Below are 24,198 nucleotides of genomic sequence, written 5' to 3'. Positions count from 1 at the left end.
TCAGCAAGTATTTGAGGAAGCTCGTCTTCCCTTCCCGGTGTCATCATTCACAACGTATCTTGAAGTCAATGTAACCAAACTACTGGACCTTATGGAGGACGTCACAACTGTTACTTTGGAGCATATGGAAAAACAAGAACTAAATAATTTTCGCAAACAAGCAGGAGTCTCCTGCAGTAATTGTTCAAAGGGCTCAGGAAAAAGCTTTGCTCTGGTCGAAGCTGAATGAACCTTTGGTTTTGGAGGATCGTAACAAGTATTACTTTCATCTTGTCGATTCTAGATGGCAGCCTCCAGCATTGGGAGTGGTCAAGTGCAACATTCATGCTAATTGGAGGAATGAAACTCTACACAGTGGCAGGGCATGGATTGTCCGTGATCATCAAGGCTCGGTTCTTTTTCATGCAAGAGAAGCCTTTACCCCATCGCCTAACAGAATCATTGTGGAGTTACGGTGTATTATCTGGGCAATACAGAGCTTACGGTACCTTCACTTCACTGAGATAGGGCTCGTCTCCGACTTTCATTCGGTGATAGAGGCAATCTCTAAACCTCTTCTTTGGCCTTGATTCCGCTCATTGTCCGCATTTATTGCTCATCTATGCAATGGTTTTACCTTCTGTTCTATTGAACATGAATACGGGGGAGCCAATAAAGGTGCAAGTGAGATAGCCAAAAGTATCACTCGAGACGGTCAGTTTAATTCTTACCTGGCGCGGGGTGGACCATCATGGTTTCAGGATTTATTACGTTGGTATTATCAGAGCATCGTTAAACCCTTCCCTTAAGTGTTTGATGTTTGTTTTTCAGCCTTTGGCTCTTTGTAATTTCATCAACATTTGGTTAATGTAAAATTTCAGACGTTAACAAAAAGAAAAATAGGAAAAATTAGAAAGAAACAAAAAATAATATTTGTTTACATGTTTCTCGATTTAAACTTTTTCATATTTAAGTATATTATGACTAAAATTTTTAAAGAAGTATTTTAAATATCTATTATATTTTAAATAATTTATTTAATAGGAATTAAAATCTATAAATTTAATTGTTAATTAATGAAATATTTTGTTACCTCACGTTTTTGAAAAAAAAAATTATATAATAAATTAATATTCTACAAAAATTAGAATATGTCTTATGCTTTTTTCAATATATTCTATGGATTTTAATTTTTTTAAGTACTTAGAATACATATTTTGCATTATCCCCTGGATAACTATAAAACATAAGGACTCTAGCTATCACAAGTTTGATGGAAGGTGTTGTCAATAATAAAAGTGACAAAATCGTAAATAAAGATGGCAGTTTTTTCCAGGGTGATTTTATAATTGGATATAAAAATGAAATATGGAAGAAGGGCAAACTTTCATCCAGGATATTTTGCAAAAACAAAATTTTTCTCAGTCATTTTTGCCGATGTAAGTCAAAAATAGAGTTATTTAGTGCATGTTCTTTACAAACAAAATCAAATAGATGAAATGACGGTATGATCGATAGGTTTTACGTAGACAACATCCCAATAAGAGTCTACAAAAACGAAAAAGGAGTAAGCTATCCATCAAAGCCTATGCAAGTAGAGGCCAGTCTCTGGAACGGTGGCGATTGGGCAACTGATGGCGGTCGAACCAAGGTTAACTGGTTATACTCTCCTTTCATTGCCCATTTCCAAGACTTCTCCGGCCTTTCCGACTGCTACATTGACAGTCAGAATAATGATGTGGCCGCTTTTGGATCCTCTAACTACTGGTGGAATGCAGGCAAGTATCAAAGGTTAAGCGGATATGAACAGAAAGTCTATGAGCATGTGAGGAACAAGTACATGAACTATGCCTATTGTACCGATCACAATAAGTACCAAAGTTCTCCTAGAGAATGTTATTGAAATAACGCAACGTTAACTATAAGGGGATTTTTAAATCTCCTATTTATAAGAAAGGTAAGTTTATAAGGAGTTCATGTCTCAGCTGAGAATGTAATTGTGTATGCTCGAAATATTAGAGTATAGTTTGCTTAAGATCAATAATATGCCTGCATCTTTCTTCTTCTTTTTTCCTTGTTTAATAGACTTCAAAAATAATTCTGGAATTTAATCTACGAAAATCGTATTACTAAAATAACATTTATATGTTTAATAGCAGTAAAAATATAAAGAGAAACAAATGTTAATGACATTTTTACGTCATGTTTTTGGAAGAATTTTTTTTTGCATTATTTAGATGTTCGTTTAGAATAGATAATGCAAAACAAAAAAAATTGCATTATCTCATCAATATATCGTTAATCATTAGACTTGATTGTGTAGAAATTTAGTTGCATATAATATATATGATTAGGGCCATGGTGCAGTGATTTCGATGTATATCAAAGACATGATCGACAACAACAACAAAATATTATCAAGGTACGTAACGTTCCTGTATTTATTTTATACTTTACGCACCTGCGTAACCTCCTCTCGTGGAATAAGAATATACCAAAACCGGAAACGAAACCAAACCAACGGTCAAATTTCTATACTACTGAGAAGCATAACCAGGAGAAGAAGATACCGAGAGGTTCTTTGCCACTTGTGAACTAACCATCGACCCTTTGAGCAAAGCAGAGTACCAAAGAGCAGAGGTTTTTGGAGATCTCTTACGTTCTGGATCGCTGAAATTCACATAGTATAATCCATACGTGTAGTTGTAATTCAGAAACTCGTACAAATCCATGAACGACCACTGGAAGTAGCCTCTTGTCTGTGACCCGTTCCTCACTGAATTGAGCACAGCAGCGATATAAGCATGAAGGTATTCAACTCTTCCCACGTCGTTGAGCGATGAATGGTGGTTTGTAGGTCGACCTGATTATGTATATTTACAGAGACACTCTCAAAATTAGTATAATGTTTGTAAAACTAAGTAAAGAACAAGAGAGAGAAAGACCGTTTTCAAGAATGTAGACAGGAGGATTGCCATAGTTCTGCTTTATGTATTCCAATACTCCTTCAAGACCCCAAGGAAGCACATCAATCTGTGGATATATGACAAGAAAACTCAAGATTAATAAAAAGTACTGTTAGGGTGACGAAAAACAGGTTTCTTAAATTGGCAGTCTTTGGAAACACACCGTGACAAATGTAGATTTCCCAAAGTCTGTCCAAGAAAATGGAATAACGAATCAGCTGGACTCAGGTATGGTAGATTAAAATAAACACAAAGATCCTAGGAAAGAAAAACATACTGCTCATTGAAGCATTCATGTCTGAAGTAAAATCTCCTTGCCGGGAAGTGGATAAGTGTGCGATGTTCATTGTTGTGTAGTGTATGATTCCCAAGAAGTCGAATGAGTCTTTAACGAGATCTGATTCTTCATCCGAAAAACTAGGCAATCTCTTTCCAACAATTCTCTTCATCACGTCAGGATAGTCCCCAAACACTAGCGGGTGTAAAACCCTGGAAATCCAGAGATGAAACCCTTTTCATCAGAGAAGCCGCAGAAGTATTTGAAAATACACGCAAATTTTTGAAGATGATTGTGTTCAACAAACCAGCCTAAATAGAAATCTTTGGCTCTCCGAGTTGCAATCTCGTCCTCTCCAGAGCTAGTTAACGGAACCATCCAGTATGCATAACAGGTTATACCCAGAGATCCATTCTGCTTATCCTACAACATCAATCGAGAGACATATAGAAAGATATATAAATCGAGCGTTCAAGAGATCAGGGATAAATATGTGTGTATGTGTACGCTTACCTTATACTTTTGTTTATACAATCTTGAGGTAGATGCGTGTGCAAGCAACATATTGTGGAGTGCAATATATGGCTCAGTTGAAGAGTTTCCTCTGGAGCATTTGACCATTGCATATGGTGGAGAACAGTGCTTAGGAGGCATAAATCCCAAGTCATAACCTCCCCATGCTAACATATTGGGCTCATTAATTGTAGTCCAGAATTTCACTGTGTTCCCAAACTCTCTGAAGCAAACGTCTGCAAAAGCCGTGAAGTCATCGCTGCAACAGATGATCAAATATATACTAAGATACAACACACTTCACTTATTGAGTTATTAGTTGCAAGAAAATGTTGGCTTTACATGATTCTGCGGTCAATCCATCCTCCGTATTCATCTTCAAGAGCCTGAGGGAGATCATCGTGATACAACGTAACATGCGGCTCAATTCCTATACTCTCGTTCATACCAAATAGAGAGAACCAAAACAAACTCAAATTCATGTTCTTCCAAGAGACAGGCCACAATCACGCTAAATGTGAAGCATAATCTTACCATGTCTTGTGAGCTCATTTAAGAGGTTTTTGTAGAACCGTAAACCCTTTGGATTCACAGGACCTCTTCCACCTGAAAAAACAAACAAACAAAAACACATTTAAAGCTTGAGGAAAGGTAACAAAATTCAGAGTTCTTGGCAAAGAAACACACAAACACACACACATACGCACTTGGTATAAGCCGCGGCCAAGAAATGGAGAGTCGCAATGCACCTAAACCCATGTCATACATTAGCCTTACATCCTCCTGCAGCATTATCATTGTTCATAGCTGATTTTGATTACCAAACAAATTGATCAAAGAGGAACATTTCACAAAACCTTATATTTATGATACCCATCACAGGCTACATCTCCGGTAGGTCCAGCCTCTGCATCGTTAAGGAAGACTCGATTGAGATTAAACCCTAGAAAACATTTCAATACTCTATGAATTCTAACTCGAACTTTTGCTTTGTGAAAGAGCTTACGAGAATGAACGTATGTATCCCAGATGCTAGGCATCCTCCCGTCTTCATCAACAGCTCCTTCCCACTTTCATATTCATCAAAACCAATTTTTCCGATCATCAAAAGACTATTCAAATCCGAATAAGGAAAAATCGGAAATTAGTTCGAATTTGCAAACCTGAAAAGCCGAAATACCGGACCCGAATACGAATCCCTCAGGGAAATCGTTTCTGCTGTAAACATCGCTGCACTTCCCGGAGAAAGCGAAACCCAGAAAAATGGTAATCAGAAACAAAATCGGCTCCATCTCTTCTTATAGCTCCAGAGGTCTTGAAAGTAAGAGTCCGATCCTCCCAAAACCTACCCGCCAGATAGAAACTACACGACGGAGAAGAAACGAGAGATCGGCATCGCCGGTAAACTCTACGGTTTGCGTTCATTTTTTGGCACTGAATCGCAGATCGGAATCGCAGATCGGAATCGCAATCGGAGTCGAAATAGTTCGGTTTCTTTTTGACTTGTTTGTGCATTAACATTGACTGTTTTTAAATATTTCACAAATACGTCCAGATAGTTTAATATGCTATTTCCAAACCCTCAAAATCTTTGCCTGACAAAGAAAAAATAAAACAAAAACCCTAAACCCTATTATTCAATCATTTTAGTTTCATCTTCAGCTCATAACGACGAAGAAATATGAATTTGGTATAAATGTTCTTTTGAAGTTACAATCTTTATCAAAATTAAATGGCAAAACAAATTTGCCACATAGTTTTCTAAACTCTCAAAATCATATTATTCAATTTTTATCGCATCATTTCCAGTTCATAAAATACTGTAGTTAACAAAGTGTGTTTATAACAATCATATTTCTTATTAAATCCTTTTTAGGTTGACGTAGAAATGAGTTTCATAATACTTTTCAATTACAAAAATTTCGAAATTATATGGCAAAATATCTCACAATTTGCCCAAATAGTTTATTATGCTATTTCTAAGCACCAAAGCCTTATTACCTAATCCTTTTCACATCATCTTTAGTTTGGAAATACTCCGTATGAGTTTTAAGGTTGGCCAAGAAATATGTTTTTTGTATTTTCGAAATAATACGACAAAATATCTCACAAGTTTGTCTGAAATAGTCTAATATGCTATTTCTAACTCTTCCCCCCTCCAAAATCATATTATTCAATCAATTTTGCATCATTTCCAGTTCATAAATATGACCTTTTTTTTAGGTTGACGAATGACGAAGAAATATAAGTTTTATAAAGATATTTTTAAGCTACAATCCTTTCAAAATTATATATATGAAGCAAAATATCTCACAAATTTTCCCAAAATAATTTAATATGCATAAATCCTCAAAATCATACTATTCAATCCATTTTGCATTATCTTTTTTGTTTGGTTAACAAAAAGATATGAGTTTTATAAAGACTAGGCGAATAGATGCACGTAAAATGCGAGTTTTTTTTTTCAACTATTTCAAATTTATATATTTTTATATTTTTATTAAAAAATATAATCATCATTTGTTATGTGTTAGTATATTATTATAAATCAATCAATTTAAAATATAATATTATTAAAAAATCAAGAATTTATACAAAAATATCCATTAATAATTTTAATTAATTATAACTTAAATTTTGTTTAATATTTACATAAATATTATTTAAAAATCAATTAATAAAACAAAATAGTTTTTCTCTTTTGGTATCAATAACATAAACAGTTATGTGGGAGACTGAGAGAGAGTGTACCTACCTTATTTGTGCAACATCACCAAGTATGTTTTTTTTTTTTAATGAATTATCACCAAGTATGTTTCGTTGCATCCATTCTAAACCAAGTATATATATACAGGAAGTAAGCATCCATTCTTTTTTGCATCCTTTTTTTTTGTCGGCAAACATCAATTCTTAACCACCATATTAATTTAGAACTAGAATGTATTATTTTTCTCTCTTTTTTTGGGTCTATATTAACCACGTTCCCCAACGACCTCATAGGCATCAAGTAAGTATATATTTAAGTGAAAGAGCTCCAACAACTTTCAACCACCAAATTAGTAGCAGCTTAATTAATTTGCCCCTAGCTCTTTTGGATCAGTGATGGGTTGGATTAGACGTGCTCATCCAATTATCGGAAGATCCGATTCGGTTTAGGAGTTTAACCTAGTCTCGCATTGCTAATAACTTATGTTTAAGCAACCTAATTATTCAACTCTCGCGTGCAATTAAGTAGGAAAACACCCTATAAGATTAGGTTTGATATCGCATGTTATAAGCTCAGCTAGCCTAGTTAAGGTGATTATAAAACTCTTTATACACTCTCGTGGATCTATCTCCCTAAGATCAATTTCAAATTGATCAAGGTAAAAACATGCAATAAGAACAAACTTTAGAACAAAGAATTTCTAATGTGTTTGATAATCTTAGTTTATAGTCCATGAACACCTCTTAAACCCGAATTATTATTAAGTGGTCGTAAAATAGTGGTCATTATAACAAGAATTTACCACTAGGACAATCAACTCTAGTCATCTTCCATCAAATTCTTCTAAACCTAGTGATTAATATCTTATTTCTTGGTGTTAAACAAAAGATAAACCTTGAGTTAACAATTGATTGATCATTAATTGTTCTTCGTGTGTTGTTGAGAAAAAATTAACTGTAGGAATCTTAAGCTAAAGGCCTAAAACCTGCCTTGATCTTTTTTTTTTCCCCTTGGTTTGATGTTTCTTTATTTCTTTGTGAACAGTCTTTCTTTTAGTTGATTTCGTTTTCAAAAACATGAAAAACGTGTGGTTTATGTATAAGCGCATAAAAGCCAATGGGTCCCTCTAGTTTAAGATTTTGTCCCTTTTTCTTTATGTCGACAATGTAGTTTTAGGTGGTATTTTAATGGAGTTCGAATGTACAGAATTATTATATACTAGGTAATAAGCCCTAAAGCCCTACGGCTAGAATCATTATCTGGTATCTAAGATTCAATCCGAGATCTGCTCTGATCCGCTCTGAAAAATCCGGTTATCTGAGAAGATTGGATCCAGATCTAGATAGTAAAATCTCATATCCGTCAAAACCAGATCGAATCCAAATAGTTAAATTATAAATTCTAAATATTTGTTTTGATTCCTTAACCTCTAAATATATATTTAAAATTTATATTTTATTAATAATCTTGTAATATATTGAAATATTTATATATAAAATAATTAAAATTAAATTAAAATACTTTTTCCAATAAAAGAAAGTTTATGTTTTTACAAAATATTAAATAAATTTAATTTTATTACTATTTTAATATTTTAGTTTTGTAATATTTTTTTTATCTAGATCCGGCGAATATCTTAATATTAGATATCTTAATATTTAAGTAAATATCCGAAGTCTAGATATCCGGACACCTTGGCTACGGATCCAGATAATTAAAACTCGGATTCGGTAGATCTGGATATCTCAAAACAACCAGGATATCCTATCTGTTACAGGACTAATAAGCCTGTGCCTTTTCTAGTTTATAAAATAATCAAATTTTATAATTATAAATTTTGTTACCAATAAAAAACTGAACATATATATAAGAACAATGTTAGACATTTAATCAACCGAAAGAAAAAGATATAACAACCATCAATATTGTTCTATTCATTCGCACATTATAATTACATAATTTCTTTTTGGACTAATTCTTTTTATCTTTCCCTCACTAGAACTCTCTTTTCATTTTCTTGTAAGTAAGTGTTATTATCATGCCACACATTTCCTTCTTCTTTAACGTATTTTATATTTGATTTATGTTTTTTCTTCTTCTACTTAATCGTTTTTGACTTTAATTTATTTTTTATCATCTTTTTTTTTCAATAATTATTTTTCTTCTTTCTCTTCAGTTTCTCATTGTCTTTTTTTTTATGATTATTCTTTTTTATCGTTTTTGTCTTCTCAAAATTATTTTCAACCTCAACTTCTTCTGCTTCATCTTCTTCTTCTTATTTTATATGATTTTGTTTATCTTCATATTTTCTTTTTCCATTTTCATCGTATCCAACTTATTGTTCTTCTTCATCTTCTTTCAGTTTTATTCACCTTCTCCAAATCCTTACCTTCCTCCTCCTTCTTCTTTAACGTTTTGGTCTAATCCACCTTTTGCTTCTACTTATGTTTTTTTTTTTTTTTCTTTGTTTTTGTCTTCTTTCTCGTCTTTTTTTATTTTTTCTTCATCTTTATTTTTTCTTTATCTTTCATTTTTCCTCCTTCGTCATCTTATCATTCTTATTTTTCATCATCTCCGTCTTCTCCAAACTATATTTTTTCTATTTGTCCCATTTCCAGTTTTTCACTCAGAGTTTTTCATTGTCATTATTATCTTTTTTAGATTTTACACCCTTGTGCTAAAAATAAAACACAATATGTTAAAAATAAAACACAAGTATATATATATATATATATATATATATATATAAATATATTTATCTGAAGATCCATGGAAAGTGAAAACAAACGGAGAAAAGAATATACCTAGAGCAAGGAAAAAATCAGATGAAGAAGAAGTGAGGAAATTTAAAAACGAATGAAAGTGATTGCTCTAATATACACGTTAAGAAAACTGGTAGAAAGAAATCAAATATAGTGTAAAAAGGTAATGGATTTCAGTTCACTATATAAGTATATATTAACAGACAAAACTACGTTAAAAGAAAGTTCTAAAACCAAAATATTTATGTATAATGTTTTGAAGAAGTCTGTTAGGATTCAAAAGTACATTAGGGTTTTTGGAAATACATTAGGGTTTTCGAAGTAAATAGACTTTAATTGGTTTTAAAAAAACAAATCTTAAATAGGCTTTAATGATCCACATCATTTTTTAAAAAACAAGTATAAGAATAGCTTTCATGTCTGAGAGAGCGAGGCAACTTTTCTGGCGATCGCGACTTTCCCTCCTTCTCAGTGTTTATCTCTCTTCGGAGTGTAATTTCCGGCAGTTATTGTCGGTTTTTTCAGGATTGGATAACAGATTAACTGCCCTGGGTTCCATAACCGTTATTCTGATATCCCTATATATATCTTGTGCCTGTCTACTGATTTTTTCGCGAAGATCAAAAACAAGGAATCCATTTCCTTTGTTTATTCTAATCATGTCAGATAGAATCAGGAAACAATTACAAGACATCTCGCTCGGAATAGATGATGGAATCATCAATCTCCCTTTGGATTTATGTGCAGAGGCGGCTGAAGAGACCCGATTTAGCCTTATCTGCAAACCGGTGAATTCCCGAAAGCAAAATCTCCGAGCAATGATGTCGGCGCTGCCTCGTCTTTGGGGCATGGGTGACGAAGTCATTGGAAGAATCCTTCAAGATCAAAAGATTCAATTTATCTTCCAATCCGAAGATTCTCTGCAATCAGTTCTTCGACGAGGCCCTTGGTCCTTTAATGAGTGGATGTGTTCTTTACAAAAATGGAGTCCCAATCTCACCGAAGACGATCTCAAACATATTCCTTTCTGGGTCCAAATCCGAGGTATTCCTCTCCAATTTCTAACACTCCGCATGGTTCGACACATTGGTAGACTTTTAGGCCATTTCCTTGAAACGGATTTTCAAGGAGATGCTCTTAATGTCGAATATGTGCGTGTTCGTCTTCTTTGGAATACAGATTCTCCACTCAGGTTTCAGCGGCTCTTCCAATTTGGCAAAGAGACAAGCATCCTCAAATTTCGTTATGAGAAATTAAGAGGATTCTGCTCTGTGTGTGGCCTTGTGGTTCATGAAGCCGCTGAATGCCCTGTCAACAATTCTGGCCCTGTCGACGCACCGAATGATGATGATAATGATCCACATGACGACAACCCTCCTGGTTTCAATCCTCCAAGGGACAATACTGATCAATCGCCAACCCAAGAGCAGAACGAGACTGAAGATGTTCCTCTCAACAACCCGGGTAATTCATCTAAGAAGAGGAAGACAGCGGCTCCGTCACAACCGCATCTACTCTGCTGTGAAATGTGACAAGGTTTTGTCTTCGAAGATTACAAAGAACATGCTACTAAACGAAAAAGAACACAAGCAGATGTCCGAGAGATGCAGAACTGGTTCAGAAATCAGTCTGATGAAGCAAGTTGCTCTCACTCTGCTGATGGAGAGCATCAGCAAACACCTGACAGAGATGGTACGGTGGGCCAGAAGCCACCGGATCCGGGATGAATACGACCTTTTGGAACTGTCGGGGCTTGAAAGGTTCCCTGGTAGTTCGATGCCTTAAAGGGATTAAGGCTGCTTATTCCCCGGATCTACTCTTTCTAATCGAAACCAAAAATCAAGATGACATAGTTCGTGACGTTACATCTCAAGTAGGTTTTGATTTTGTCAAATGTGTTTCTCCCTTGGGTATTGGTGGTGGTATTGCATTGATGTGGAACAAGTCTGTTGATGTAACTTTCTTTTCTGAACGTATGCTCGACTGTATGATAAATAATAAAGAGCACTCTTTCTATTTCTCGTTTGTTTAGGGCATCCGATTCGTAGTCTAAGACACATTCTTTGGGAAAGACTTGAGAGAATTGCAACAACACGAGTGGGGCCTTGGGTTTTGTGTGGGGATTTCAATGAGATTTTAAACTCTAATGAAAAACAAGGGGGCTGCGAGAGAGAGAATTGGACGTTCACTGATTTCAGAAACATGGTTAATACCTGAAAAATCAAAGATCTTCCTTTTGCAGGTAATAACATGACTTGGGTGGGTAAAAGAAGAACTTATCAGGTGGAGTGTTGGTTGGATCGTGCTTTAGCCAATGACGAATGGAGAGCCTTGTATCCAGCATCAACGGTTAAGTATTTGGAACTCATTGAATCTGATCATCGACCTGCAATTCTTCAGATGCGAAAATGTACAGATTTCGGTCGAAAATCATTCCGTTATGATAGTCGTTTAGCGCAGAATCCAGAGTTTCAGCAAGTGGTTAAAGATAGTTGGCTCACTGATTCTTCAAATTCCATCTCCGTCACAGATCGCATTAGACGTTGTCGCAGAGCCATTTCAGAGTGGAAGAAGTCACAACATTTAAACTCTGCAAAAATCATCAATACCCTTATCAAGACTATTGATCAAGCTTCCTCTGATCCCAAAGTTCCCTCCACTACCATATATGGCTTAAGAAAGGAATTACTGCAGGCATATCGCAATGAGGAAACCTTCTAGAAAACGAAAAGTAGGAACAAATGGCTTAATGAAGGAGATAGGAATACACGGTTCTTTCATGCCACTACAAAGAACAGAAGGGCTCGAAATAAGATTACAACAATCAAGAATAACAACGGTGAAGACATTATTGGTAATGAGAATATTGCCTTGGACGCAGAAAGGTACTTTACCAGTCTTTTCTCACACAACAACAATGAGTCATCTCTCCATATTTTGAATAATATCACCTCTGTTGTAACGGAAGATATGAATGCTTCTCTGATTCGATCTTTAACCCCTGAAGAGGTCAAGAAAGCAATCTTCTCCATCGGTGCCAGTAAAGCACCAGGGCCTGATGGATTTACTGCATCCTTTTATCACCAACACTGGGACATCGTAGGACCTGCAATCTGTGAAGAGATCAATGCTTTCTTTGAGTCTGGTGAACTTCCTCATGGCTTAAATCACACCAATTTATGTCTGATACCTAAAGTTGATGTTCCGACTTCAATGAAAGACTTCAGACCGATCGCACTTTGTAATGTGCTATACAAAGTCATCTCTAAAATCCTCATCCACAGGCTAAAGACCATTCTCTCCGATGTAGTATCAGAGAACCAAGCTGCATACATCCCCGGAAGACAAATAACTGACAACGTTCTCACTGCTCATGAGTCTTTACATGCTCTACGAGTTCGTCGGCGATGTGCAAATTCCTATATGGCCGTCAAAACGGATATTAGTAAAGCCTACGACAGATTAGAATGGAATTTCTTAGAAGAGGTACTTCGTCGGAAAGGTTTTCATAGGCGTTGGATCCACTGGATCATGACCTGCATCAAATCAGTCAGTTTCTCTGTTTTGATTAATGGAAGCCCATATTGAAACTTCTCTGCAACAAGAGGAATACGCCAAGGTGATCCATTATCTCCTTACATTTTCATCTTGTGTGCCGATGTTTTGAGTTCCCTCCTAACACAAGCAGAACGGAATCATACTATTCAACCATTACGACTTAGTATTGGAGGTCCACCTATCTCACACTTGTTATTCGCTGATGACTCATTGTTTTTTATCAAAGCGGATCACAACAACAGTTTCCAGCTTAAGAAAATATTTGAAGATTATGGTAATGCTTCCGGTCAACTCATTAATTTTGACAAGTCTTCAATCACATTTGGTGAACGGGTTTATCAGCACACATGAGACAGCATACAAAGCATTTTAGGTATTCCAAATATTGGTGGTGGAGGCAAATACCTTGGTCTACCAGAACAGTTTGGCAGGAAGAAAACTGAAATGTTGCAATATGTTAAAGAAAATGTCCGAAGCAAAGTGAATTGATGGCAAACCAGATTTCTTTCCACCGCCGGTAAGGAGACTCTCATTAAAGCTGTTGCCTTCGCCATGCCTGTCTATTCTATGAATTGTTTCAAGCTACCTATGGAACTCTGCTCAGAACTTAACTCAATCATGTCAAGATTCTGGTGGGGTTCAACACCTACCCATCGTAAATTATCTTGGGTTTCTTGGAAGAAAATGTTGACACCAAAACTCTCTGGAGGATTAGGATTCCGTGATCTACACAAGTTTAATCAAGCATTACTTGCCAATCAAGTATGGAAAATACTGAGAAGAACACATTGTCTCCTGCATCGAGTCCTAAAAAGTAGGTATTTCAAACAAGGCACCATCCTAACAGCTACAAATGGAACCCAACCCTCATACGCTTGGCAATCTCTTCAGTTTGGTGCTGAATTACTGAAAAAGGCTTATTCACTTCCATTGGAGATGGAGCAGCTACATGTCTTCAAGATCCTTGGCTTCCCACATCCCCTCCACGAGCTCCTGCACTTCTGCCTTTTACGAACCCGACACTTCCTGTTCAAACTCTCATTGATCAAACCAACCATCAGTGGGATGAAAAAATTATCTATGATTTGATAGATCAGACTGATCATCATCTTATCAGGAAAATTTTCCTTCCTTCTTTACCCACAAGTGACACAAAGATATGGTGCTTTACTAGAGACGGGAATTACAGTGTCAAAACGGGTTACCATCTTGCCTGTGACTACACATCCAATGATAACATTCTACAGGCTCCCTTAGGCGTTAACCAAGATTTGGCTAAATCCATCTGGAAGGCGAACTTAGTTTCAAAACTCAAACATTTCCTCTGGCGTGCTGGATCACGAGCAATTGGAGTGAATGCCAATTTACGACGACGTAACATTAACGTTGACAGTCTATGTTCTCGCTGCTGTACCCATGAAGAAACGAGTGATCATGTGTTCTTTACCTGTCAATATGCTGAACAGGTTTGGCGACTCTCAGGTATCCCTCATCAACAACTCATTGATCCATCCATCTCCTTCGAAGACAAACTGAGATATCTATTCACTCTTCATTCACAAACTTTGACTTCTGATCTCAACAAACATCTCTCGTTTTGGATTGTATGGCGACTATGGAAAGCACGCAATGATTTAGTCTTTAATAAAGTGGCTGCGGAACCAGACAAGTGTTTAAGATGAGCTATGACTGACGTCAATGAATGGTTATCTGCTATTGCTTCGGAGAATCATACAGTTCATATTCAGACACCCCCACCACAACGGAAATTAACATGGAAACCTCCATCAACAAGATTTTTAAAATGTAATTATGTTGCTTCACATCATACTGGAATACATCACTCTGGCTTGGGTTGGATCATCAGAAACAGCACTGGCACCTTCCTCAATGCAGGTATGGAGAAATTTGAAGTTCGATATTCCCCTGAAGAAGCTGAATGTTCGGCTTTAATATGGGCCATGCAGAGTGCGTGGGGACTTGGATACCGTCGTTTGGAATTTGAGGGAGACAATATCAATCTCGTCCATACTCTCAACAACAAAGAGATGAATTTCAAACTGCAGCACTATCTAGGACCATACAAAATTGGAGATTAATGTTTGAAGCAGTCAAATTCACACATCGCAATCGTAATGCCAATGTTTGTGCAGATTGGCTGGCTCGAAAAGCTGTTACCGATGTTTACCCTTGGGTTATATTTAATGTTTGTCCTGCTTTTTTACAACCTCATGTACACAATGATGTAAACTCTGTTGTCTAATAAAATATTTCAGTCGGCAAAAAAAAAAAGTAAGATTAATGAAAAACCTATTAAAATGATGGAAAAACCACCACAGACATAAAAAAATGAGACGACATCACAAATTAACACATAAAATCGATGTTGCACCAGATTTTTTTCTTCACAAATAATAGTATTGATTGATGGTAGTTTCAGTGGAATTAAAAATATAGTTACATGCGCGTGTAACCTCCGTTGGGATGAAAAGGAAGAGAAACCTCTATTTCACTGAGAAGCAAAACCAGGAGAAGAAGATACCGAGAGGTTCTTTGGCCCTTGTGAACTAACGAGCGACCCTTTGAGCAAAGCAGAGTACCAAAGAGCAGAGGTTTTAGGAGATCTTTTACGTTCCGGATCGCTGAAATTCACATAGTATAATCCATATGTGTAGTTGTAATCGAGAAACTCGTACAAATCCATGACCGACCACTGGAAGTAGCCTCTTGTCTCTGATCCTCACTGAATTGAGCACAGCAGCGATATAAGCATGAAGGTATTCAACTCTTTCCACGTCGTTCAGCGATGAGTGGTGGTTTGTAGGTCGACCTGATTAAGTGTATTCACAGAGACACACTCAACATTTGTATAGTGTTTGGAAAACCAAGTAAATAACAAGAGAAAGAGAGAAAAACACCATTTTCAAGAATATAATGTTTGGTAACTAAGTGAAGAGCAAAGAGACATAAGAGTGTGAGAGAAAAGACCGTTTTCAAGAATGTAGACAGGAGGTTTGTGATAGTTCTGCTTTAAGTATTCCAACACTCCTTCAAGACCCCATGGAAGCACATCAAACTGTGCACATATGACAATGAAACTCAAGATTAGTAAAGAGTACTGTTAGGGTGACGAAAACAGGTTTCTGAAAATTAGAAACACACCTTGACTAATGTAGAATTCCCAAAGGCTATCCAAGATCATGAAATAAAGGATTAACTGTGGACTCGAGTATGGTAGATTAAAAACACACACACACACACAAAAGATCCTAGGAAAGAAAAGCTCACGTATTAGGAGACAACTCATATCTGAAACAAAATCTTCGTGGGCAATGGATAAGTGAGAGACGTATGTTGTTGTGTAGTGTATGAGTCCCAAAAAGTCCGACGAGTCTTTAACAAGATCTGATTCTTCTTCAGAAAAACTTGGCAATCTCTTCCCAACGATTCTCTTCATCACTTCAGGATAGTCCCCAAACACCAACGGGTGCAGAACCCTGGAATTCAGAGAGAAGCAAATGTTTTTTTGCATTTTTCGTCAGAGAAGCCTTAAGACGAGTTTTAGAATAATTGTGTTCAACAAACCAGCCTAATAAGAAATCTTTGGCTCTCTGAGTTGCGATCTTGTCCTCTTCAGAGCTAGTAAACGGAATCATCCAGTATGCAAAACAGGTTATACCTACTGAGCCACTCTGCTTATCCTACGCAATCAATCGAGAGACATAGAGAAAGATATATAAATCGAGCGTTCAAGAGATCATGGGTTAATTGTGTGTGTGTGTGTAAGCTTACCTTATACTTTTGCTTATACAAACTCGCGGTAGATGCGTGTGCAAGCAACATGTTATGGAGTGCAATATATGGCTCAGTGGAAGAGTTTCCTCTGGAGCAATTGACCATCCCAAAAGGAGGAGAACAGTGCACCGGAGGTACAAATCCCAAGTCATAACCTCCCTAAGCTAGCATATTGGGCTCATTAATTGTCCACCAGAATTTCACAGCGTTCCCAAACTCCCTGAAGCAAACGTCTGCAAAAGCCGTGAAGTCTTCGCTGCAACATAAGATCACATAAGACTAACACTTCACTTAAAAAAGTTATATGCGAGTAGAAAAAAATTGCAAGAAAATATGCATTGGCTTTACATGATTTTGCGGTCAATCCATCCTCCGTATTCATCTTCAAGAGCCTGAGGGAGATCATTGTGATACAACGTAACATGTGGTTCAATCCCTATACTCTCCGTTCATACCAAACAGAGAACCAAAACAAACTCAAATTCATGTTCTTCAAAGAAACAGGACACAATCACGCTAAATGTGATGGTCTTACCATGTCTAGTGAGCTCATTTATAAAGTTTTTGTAGAACTGTAAACCCTTTGGATTTACAGGACTTCTTCCATCTGTATGAAACAAACAAACAAAAACACGTTTTAAATTCCCAGGCATGGTAACAAAAATCAGATTTCTTGGCAAAGAAACACACACACGCATTTGGTATAAGCCGTGGCCACGAAATAGAGAGCTGGAATGCATCTAAACCCATGTCATACATCAGCCTTACATCCTCCTGAAGCCATTGTTAAAGACAAAAATCAATGTTTGAGCAAACAAACAAAAATCACAGAGGTAACTTCATCACTTGACCAAACCTTATATTTATGATACCCATCTCAAGCTATATCTCCAGTAGGTCCATCATCTGCATCGTTTCGTAGAATTGATAGTGATTCAAACCCTTAAACCTTAGAAAACATCTCAATCCTTTATGAATCTTTACTAGAATTTTGGGTTTGTGAAAGAGCTTACTAGAGTTAATGAATGTATCCCAGATGCTAGGCTTCTTTCCGTCTTCATCAACAGCTCCTTCCCACTTATTTCAGAGTCAAATCAAAACCACTTTTTTCAGATTATCAAAATCCATTCGAATTCGAATAAGAAATTAGATCGAATTTGCAAACCTGGAAAGCCGAAAAGGCGGATCCGAAAACGAAACCTTCAGGGAAATCGTTTCTGCTGTAAACATCGCTGCATCTCCCGGAGTAGAAAGCGAAACCCAGAAAAATGGTAATCAGAAACAAAATATGTTCCATTTCTTCTTAGCCTCTTCTCTTATAGCTCCAGAAAGAAACTACACGACGGAGAAGATAGGAATCATCGGCATCGCCGGTAAATTCTACGATTGCATTTGGTTTTTTTGTTGCACTAAATCCCAAAATCGGAATCGAAATCGTTCTGTTTTCTTTTCGACACTGACAGATTTTAAGTTTCTCACAAATTCGGCCAGTTAGTTTAATATGGCATCTCTAAACCCCCAAAACCCTATTAATTAATCCTTTTCTCATCATGTTCAGTTCATAAATATGGTTTTTTTTTGGGTTAACGAACAAAGATTTCATTCTTAGTTACAATCTTTTCGAAGTCGTTACGTTTTTTTGGATGAAGAAGAAGACGAAGAAATTACCGCCATGGCAAAAAGTAAACAAATTTTTATTTTTTCAATCTTGTTTTGTTGTTGTCAAATAACTAAAAAAATATTTATGTAAGAGAACTATACCTTACTCGTGCAACTTCCACCAAGTATGTTTATGAACTCAAAGCATTCTTAACCATATACAGTATATATGAAGTAAGCATCCATTCTTAACTACCAAATATAATATAGTATAGTTTTTATTAAATGATTTTTCATAATTTTTTTTTTGTTATTTTACTTGGCCTATTGACATCATTTTCCAACCTCCACACGGATGTTAATTAGAATAAGTTAAGTTAGTTATCACCGTTCGATTTTTCTTTTTTTTTTTCAATCGAATGTAACATTTATTGAAAAAAAAAAAGACTTTTTTACATCAAGTGCAGTTGTTTTTTAGAGCTCAAAAATTAAGAGGAAAACAAATTGATTTTTGAAGCAAAATTTCTCTATACCGGAGATGCAAACCAGACTTGAAGTGCGGTTTCGAATTTTGCATCCCTCTTTTCACGAATTGTGGAGATGCGGTTGCGCAATAGGATCTTTTCCATGCCGGCGAGAGTTCCTTTCTTTCCAGAGGTTGTGGATGGTTGATTGGAACACATACCTAACCAAAATTTTTTTGACAACATCTAGTGTCGGACCGATCAATTTGGATGCCCGCGTCTAATTTTTTTAAAAATGTTCTTTTATATTTTTTTCATAAATCCCCTGTCCTGGACATCCCTTTAGATATCGCACCACTCTAATAGCCGCATCCCAATGTTTAGATCGAGGTCGTTGCATAAACTGAGCGAGCATATGCACCGCATATGCCAACTCTGGTCGAGTATATGTAAGATACACCAACTTCCCAACTAACCGACGATACCTCTCTGGCTCCCGAAAAAATTCACCCTCATCTTTAGCTAACCCATGATTTTGTTCCATCGGTGTTGATACTGGCTTACATCCCAGCAAATCGCACTCCTTAACAATGTCCAAAGCATATTTCCTCTGAGACAAATAAAACCCTTCAGCTGATCTCGCAACTTCAATGCCCAGAAAGTATTTAATCGGCCCCAAATCTTTCATATGAAAGCACTGGCTAAGATATCCTTTGAACTTAGTTATAGCTTCCGGATCATTCCCACCAATCAATAAATCATCCACATAAATCAGCACATACAGACACATAGACCCACGAATCAGTGTAAAGAGCGAATAATCCGGTTTCTTCTGAGTAAATCCATACCCGCGCAAGGCTGCTGTGAGTTTAGAAAACCAACACCTTGGTGCTTGACGAAGTCCGTATAGAGACTTTTTGAGTCGACATACCTTGGACTTATCTTGAGATTCAAATCCGGGAGGCATCTTCATATACACTTCCTCATTAAGGTCACCGTGAAGAAACACACTATGCACGTCCATCTGATGAACTTCCCACTCTTTAACTGCAGCAACTTTTAAGAACATGCGAACTGTAGTCATCTTGACTACCGGAGCAAACGTCTCGTCGTAATCTAGGCCGGCCTCCTGTCTATTCTCATACGCCACTAATCTCGCTTTATAGCGTTCAATCTCTCCGTTCGACTTATATTTGATCGTAAATACCCAGCGACAACCAATGGCTTTCTTGTTTGGTGGAAGATCTGTAATGTCCCATGTGTGGTTAGCTTCTAACGCCTTAACCTCATTCGACGCTGCATTACGCCACCTCTCGTCCTTCATCGCCTCGTTAAACGAAGTGGGTTCATCACCAGCTGTAATTGCTGCAAGAAAGGCTCGATGCGACGGAGAAAATTTATTACAATTCACATAATGAGCTATCGGATATCGAACCGTACCATGTATGGATGAGGAAGATGATTGAGGTGAGGCAGGCGAGAGTGTGTGGGAAGCCGAGTCGCATCTCGTCGTGTAGACGACAAAGTCTTTGAGACGTGAAGATTGCTGTCTCTCTCGGTGACCCCTTCCTAACTGAACCTCTTCAACTACCGGAGCCACTACTTCCTCTTCCAGAAGAACTTCCACTACCTGTGGTGACCCATCTGCTTCACTGATCTGCTCATTTTGTAAAGGCGTACTCCCCCTAGCTGGCAGCTGTACTGGATGACAATCCAAGAAATCATCATCATCGATATATCGAGTCGGACTCGCCTCCAGAGTCTGTGATTTCACCTGATCGAGTGTATGAAAAGGGAAGCTCGTCTCTTGGAACACAACATCTCGTGACACGAAGAACTCTTTCTTCTCTATATCGAAAACACACCACCCTTTCTGTCCGTATGGATATCCCATAAAAACGCATCTTCTGCTTCGTTCACCAAACTTGTCTCCATCTCTGGTCACTTTTCGAGCAAAGCACAGGCTTCCAAAGACCCGTAATAAACTCAAGTCTGGAGAAACTCCATACAGCATCTCATACGGGGTCTTCCCTTGAAGAAGATCTGAGGGTGTGCGATTGATTAAGTGACACGCCGTCAATACACATTCACCCCAAAATCGAATCGGTAAGCTAGCCTGAAACATTAGTGATCTCGCAACATTCAATATGTGACGATGTTTTCTTTCAACCCTTCCGTTCTGCTGAGGAGTGTAAACGCAAGACGTTTGATGCACCACCCCTTCGGATACAAAAAACGATTTCAAAGTCAGAAACTCGCCCCCGTTATCACTCCTTACCACTTTGACTCGCTTATCGAATTGCCTCTCAACCATCTTAAAGAAATTCTTAAGAGTCGTCGCAACTTCTTTTTTTTTCATCAACAAGTACACCCAAACAGCTCTCGAAAAATCATCCACTATTGTTAAAAAATACGCAGCTCCAGAGGTTGAGAGTGTACGATAAGCACCCCAAATATCACAGTGGATTAAATCAAAACTACTAGCTGCTTTATTAGAACTTTCATGAAAAGAGTCACGAGCTTGTTTCGCTCTCAAACAAATATCACAAACTGTTTTATAACTTCCTTGTTTCCCAATATTAAGACTACTCGATAATAATAAAATAATATGACTCGATGGATGACCAAGTCGATTATGCCAAAGATCCCATGACGCTGAGCTGACGACCTTATGACTCCTCGATCCAATCACCCCTCTGAACACATAAACACCCCCACACTCTTCACCCGCTCCAATCACCTTCCTCGTAGTACGGTCCTGCAATACACAAAGCTCATCAGTAAAAGTAATACAGCCCTTGCAAACTTTTAATAATTTGGCAACTGAAATCAACGAGCAAGTTAGCTCTTGAGAGTATAGCACTCCTCGCAACCACATATCTCCACCAAGACATAAATCTCCTTGTTTTGTTGCCACCGCATTATCTCCATCAGGTAACCCGATCATACATGGATGAATTTCAGTCACATTGCTTAGATACTCAAGGTTCCAAGTCATGTGATGTGAAGCACCTGTGTCAATAATAAATTCACCACATTCTGTTTTACCATTGAGCTTCTCATTTGGTTCCGTCTTTGATGATGATAGGAAGCTGATCAGTGAGGTCCATTGTTCATCACTTAACTGCGGCAGAGATCCACGGTCATAGTCTCCGTCTCTCCTTTGTGCATTGGTTGCAGCAACTGCTGCAGCCGTCACCTGTGGCGCCTGTGCTGCATTGGATCTTGCAGTAACTCCCCCTGAACCACCGCGACCTGCAGCGCCACCACCTCTGCCAAAACGACCTCCACGACCAAACCTTCCTCTTCCACGATCACTAAAGTCTCTACCTCGTTCACCCCAATGCTCAGGATATTCATTGAGTTGAAAACAGTCAGACTTAGGATGTCCATACTTCCCACAGTATGTACACGTTACGTCCTTCTGACGTTGCTGGTTTGGTGTAGCTGATCCAAATCGATTTCCAGCATTTACCGCAAAACCCATTGCCTCAGGAGTGTCTCTGTTTCTCGCCATCAGCTGCTGTCGTTCTTCTCGTATAACACGTTGATATACTTGATTCAGTTTAGGAAGTGGTTCGATGCTGGTTATTGTCGATCGAACAGTCCCAAACCTTGCCGTATCCAAACCGTTTAAGAACGAGTTTGTTCTTTCTTCATTGCGATCATCCTCCAATTGCTTCGTCAATTCACCGCAGCTACACGATCTGATTGGTTTGTAAACAGCCAATTCATCCCACATCTTCTTAAGTTTACCAAAATACACATTAACTGTGTCTCCATTCTGTCGACAATTCGCAATCTCACCACGCAGTTCACTGATCCGTGGTCCATTCCCCACCGAAAACTGTAACTTCAAGTCTTCCCACAGCTCGTAAGCTTCATCGACCATGGACACATACATCTTCAGCGTCGGCTCAATAGTGTTCATGATCCATGCCACAATCATCGAGTTCACAACTCCCCATTGTTCAAGCTCTTCTGCAGTTTCTGGTTTCTTCAAAGTTCCATCGACAAAACCCAATTTGCGTTTCGTTCGCAAGGCGTTCCGCACATGCTTGGCCCAATCTTCATAGTTTTCTCCTCTCAGTTGCACTGTTGTAATCACGCTCCCTGGTCCATCCGATGGATGCAAGTAGAAAGGCGACAAAGTTGCCTTATCCACTGCTACACTCGCACCATCGTCACCGGATTTCGTTGCGCCTTCCGCGCTTTTCTCAGCGTTCTTGTTTCCACCCATCTTCAAGTTTTAATCTCGCCGCTCTCTCTCTGTTTAGGATTGCTCTGATACCATGTCAAAGAGAGGCTGGAATCTCGTATCCTCTTATTCATATGAATGAGAATATATATACAAGTACATCGTTGAGGGAAACCCTCGATAGAAAGGAAAGTTTACATAATACGATATACTATATGATATTTACACTAGAGTCCTTAATACATTCCTCCGCACAAAATCGTTCATTAACCTGTCGTAGTCGAGTTTTTCAACCATAGCTGTCTTAATTGATAACAAAGTTAACCCATTCAATCGCTCTTGTGACATAGTAGAATGCAAATAATTCTTTATCAGCTTCAACTTCAAGAAACTTCTTTCAGCAGTGGCAACCGATACCGGAATGGTCAATAATATACGATAAGCAATTTCTGTGTTTTGACAACAATCCTCCATTTTTTTCAAAAAAATCAAGCACTTCAATAGGCTTATGAACATCATCTGGTATTGATACTCGAAGAATTTTCAGTTCCATAAACAAATCATCACCATCTATATCTGAATGTGTACCATTCTTTAAAGAAGTCTCCAAATTCGCACATGATCTGCTGGCCGATTTTAATTTTTTTATATCAAACAAAAACTCAAAATTTTGTTCATACTTTTGGAACTGTTCAAACCTGAACTCGAGAGAAATTAAAGCTTGATCCATGAGTGTATTGAAATAATCAATCCGGAAACACTCTTCTGGTGACAATAACACGTTTTCATTAGTTATTTCCTTGTCTTCATCATAATGCTTCTTTCTTCTAACGATACGTTTTTTCCTTGCAGGAAATTCAGCTTCAATCTCCATATCAACTGCAATCTGCTTAGCCTTACCTGTCAACATCGTTTGAATGGGCAGTGAATCAGTGATGATAGGAATAATGACCTGTCTGAAGTAAATCGTTGAGCAAGTAACCTTTCAAATCTGCACTTGGAAATAATATAGTCTCTTGTCTCCATTGAATCTTGGCATAAAGTACATGATGTAATTGCTGTCATGTTCCATGAATACATATGATCACCCGTCAATAGGCGATTGTGGACCGCCAACCAAGCAAGGAATGAATATTTAGGAGTTGAATACTTGAATCAAAACCCACGGTACCAAGGTTTCTCTAACTTACTTCACAGATCAAAGACCATGTTTTCTTTGAATTAAAACCTCGCTTAAAGGTCTCATCATGGCTTCTCCACATAAAGGAACATTTTCCTGATTTGTTGTAGGTCTTGCTCTAAGCTCAGCTAGCTTTGTCTCCATTTGGTTAAAATATTCAATCCTATAGTTGCGTCTACGACGATTAACCATTGCTTGCG

The 24,198-nt window shown here is 37.6% G+C and overlaps 2 protein-coding genes and 1 pseudogene across 4 annotated transcripts; 1 reads left to right on the top strand and 2 right to left on the bottom strand.

The window, feature by feature from the left end:
- The first annotated feature begins 1,486 nt into the window (after positions 1–1,486).
- LOC18014017 (xyloglucan endotransglucosylase/hydrolase protein 3) lies at positions 1,487–1,882 on the top strand. Its single transcript, XM_006418608.1, has one exon. The coding sequence runs from the start codon at positions 1,487–1,489 to the stop codon at positions 1,880–1,882; it is 396 nt and encodes a 131-aa protein (XP_006418671.1).
- A 428-nt stretch (positions 1,883–2,310) lies between these two features.
- On the bottom strand, positions 2,311–6,534 carry LOC18013904 (beta-glucosidase 3). 3 transcript variants are annotated; one of them, XM_024153785.1, is made up of 12 exons: positions 6,491–6,534; positions 4,899–5,098; positions 4,593–4,805; positions 4,443–4,518; positions 4,270–4,341; positions 4,078–4,165; positions 3,736–3,994; positions 3,530–3,645; positions 3,223–3,434; positions 3,109–3,134; positions 2,925–3,012; positions 2,311–2,842 (listed from the first exon to the last, which is right to left on the bottom strand). In XM_024153785.1, exons 2-12 carry the CDS (start codon positions 5,025–5,027, stop codon positions 2,517–2,519), a joined length of 1,605 nt encoding a protein of 534 aa, XP_024009553.1. In that variant the 5' UTR covers positions 5,028–5,098; positions 6,491–6,534; the 3' UTR covers positions 2,311–2,516. The 3 variants fall into 3 exon arrangements, with proteins under 3 accessions (XP_024009553.1, XP_006418670.1, XP_024009552.1); XM_006418607.2 differs by lacking the exon at positions 6,491–6,534 and having other exon boundaries at positions 4,593–4,642; positions 4,742–4,805; positions 4,899–5,214; XM_024153784.1 differs by lacking the exon at positions 6,491–6,534 and having other exon boundaries at positions 4,899–5,210.
- Positions 6,535–15,271: 8,737 nt separating this feature from the next.
- Positions 15,272–17,854, bottom strand: LOC18013903 (annotated as a pseudogene).
- Between the last annotated feature and the right edge of the window lie 6,344 nt (positions 17,855–24,198).

The sequence above is a fragment of the Eutrema salsugineum genome, unplaced genomic scaffold (assembly GCF_000478725.1).
Source record: "Eutrema salsugineum unplaced genomic scaffold, Eutsalg1_0 scaffold_4, whole genome shotgun sequence".
Taxonomy (NCBI): Eukaryota; Viridiplantae; Streptophyta; class Magnoliopsida; order Brassicales; family Brassicaceae; genus Eutrema; species Eutrema salsugineum.
Note: the sequence above shows the minus strand (reverse complement) of the source record. Positions and strands in the feature narration are given on the sequence as shown.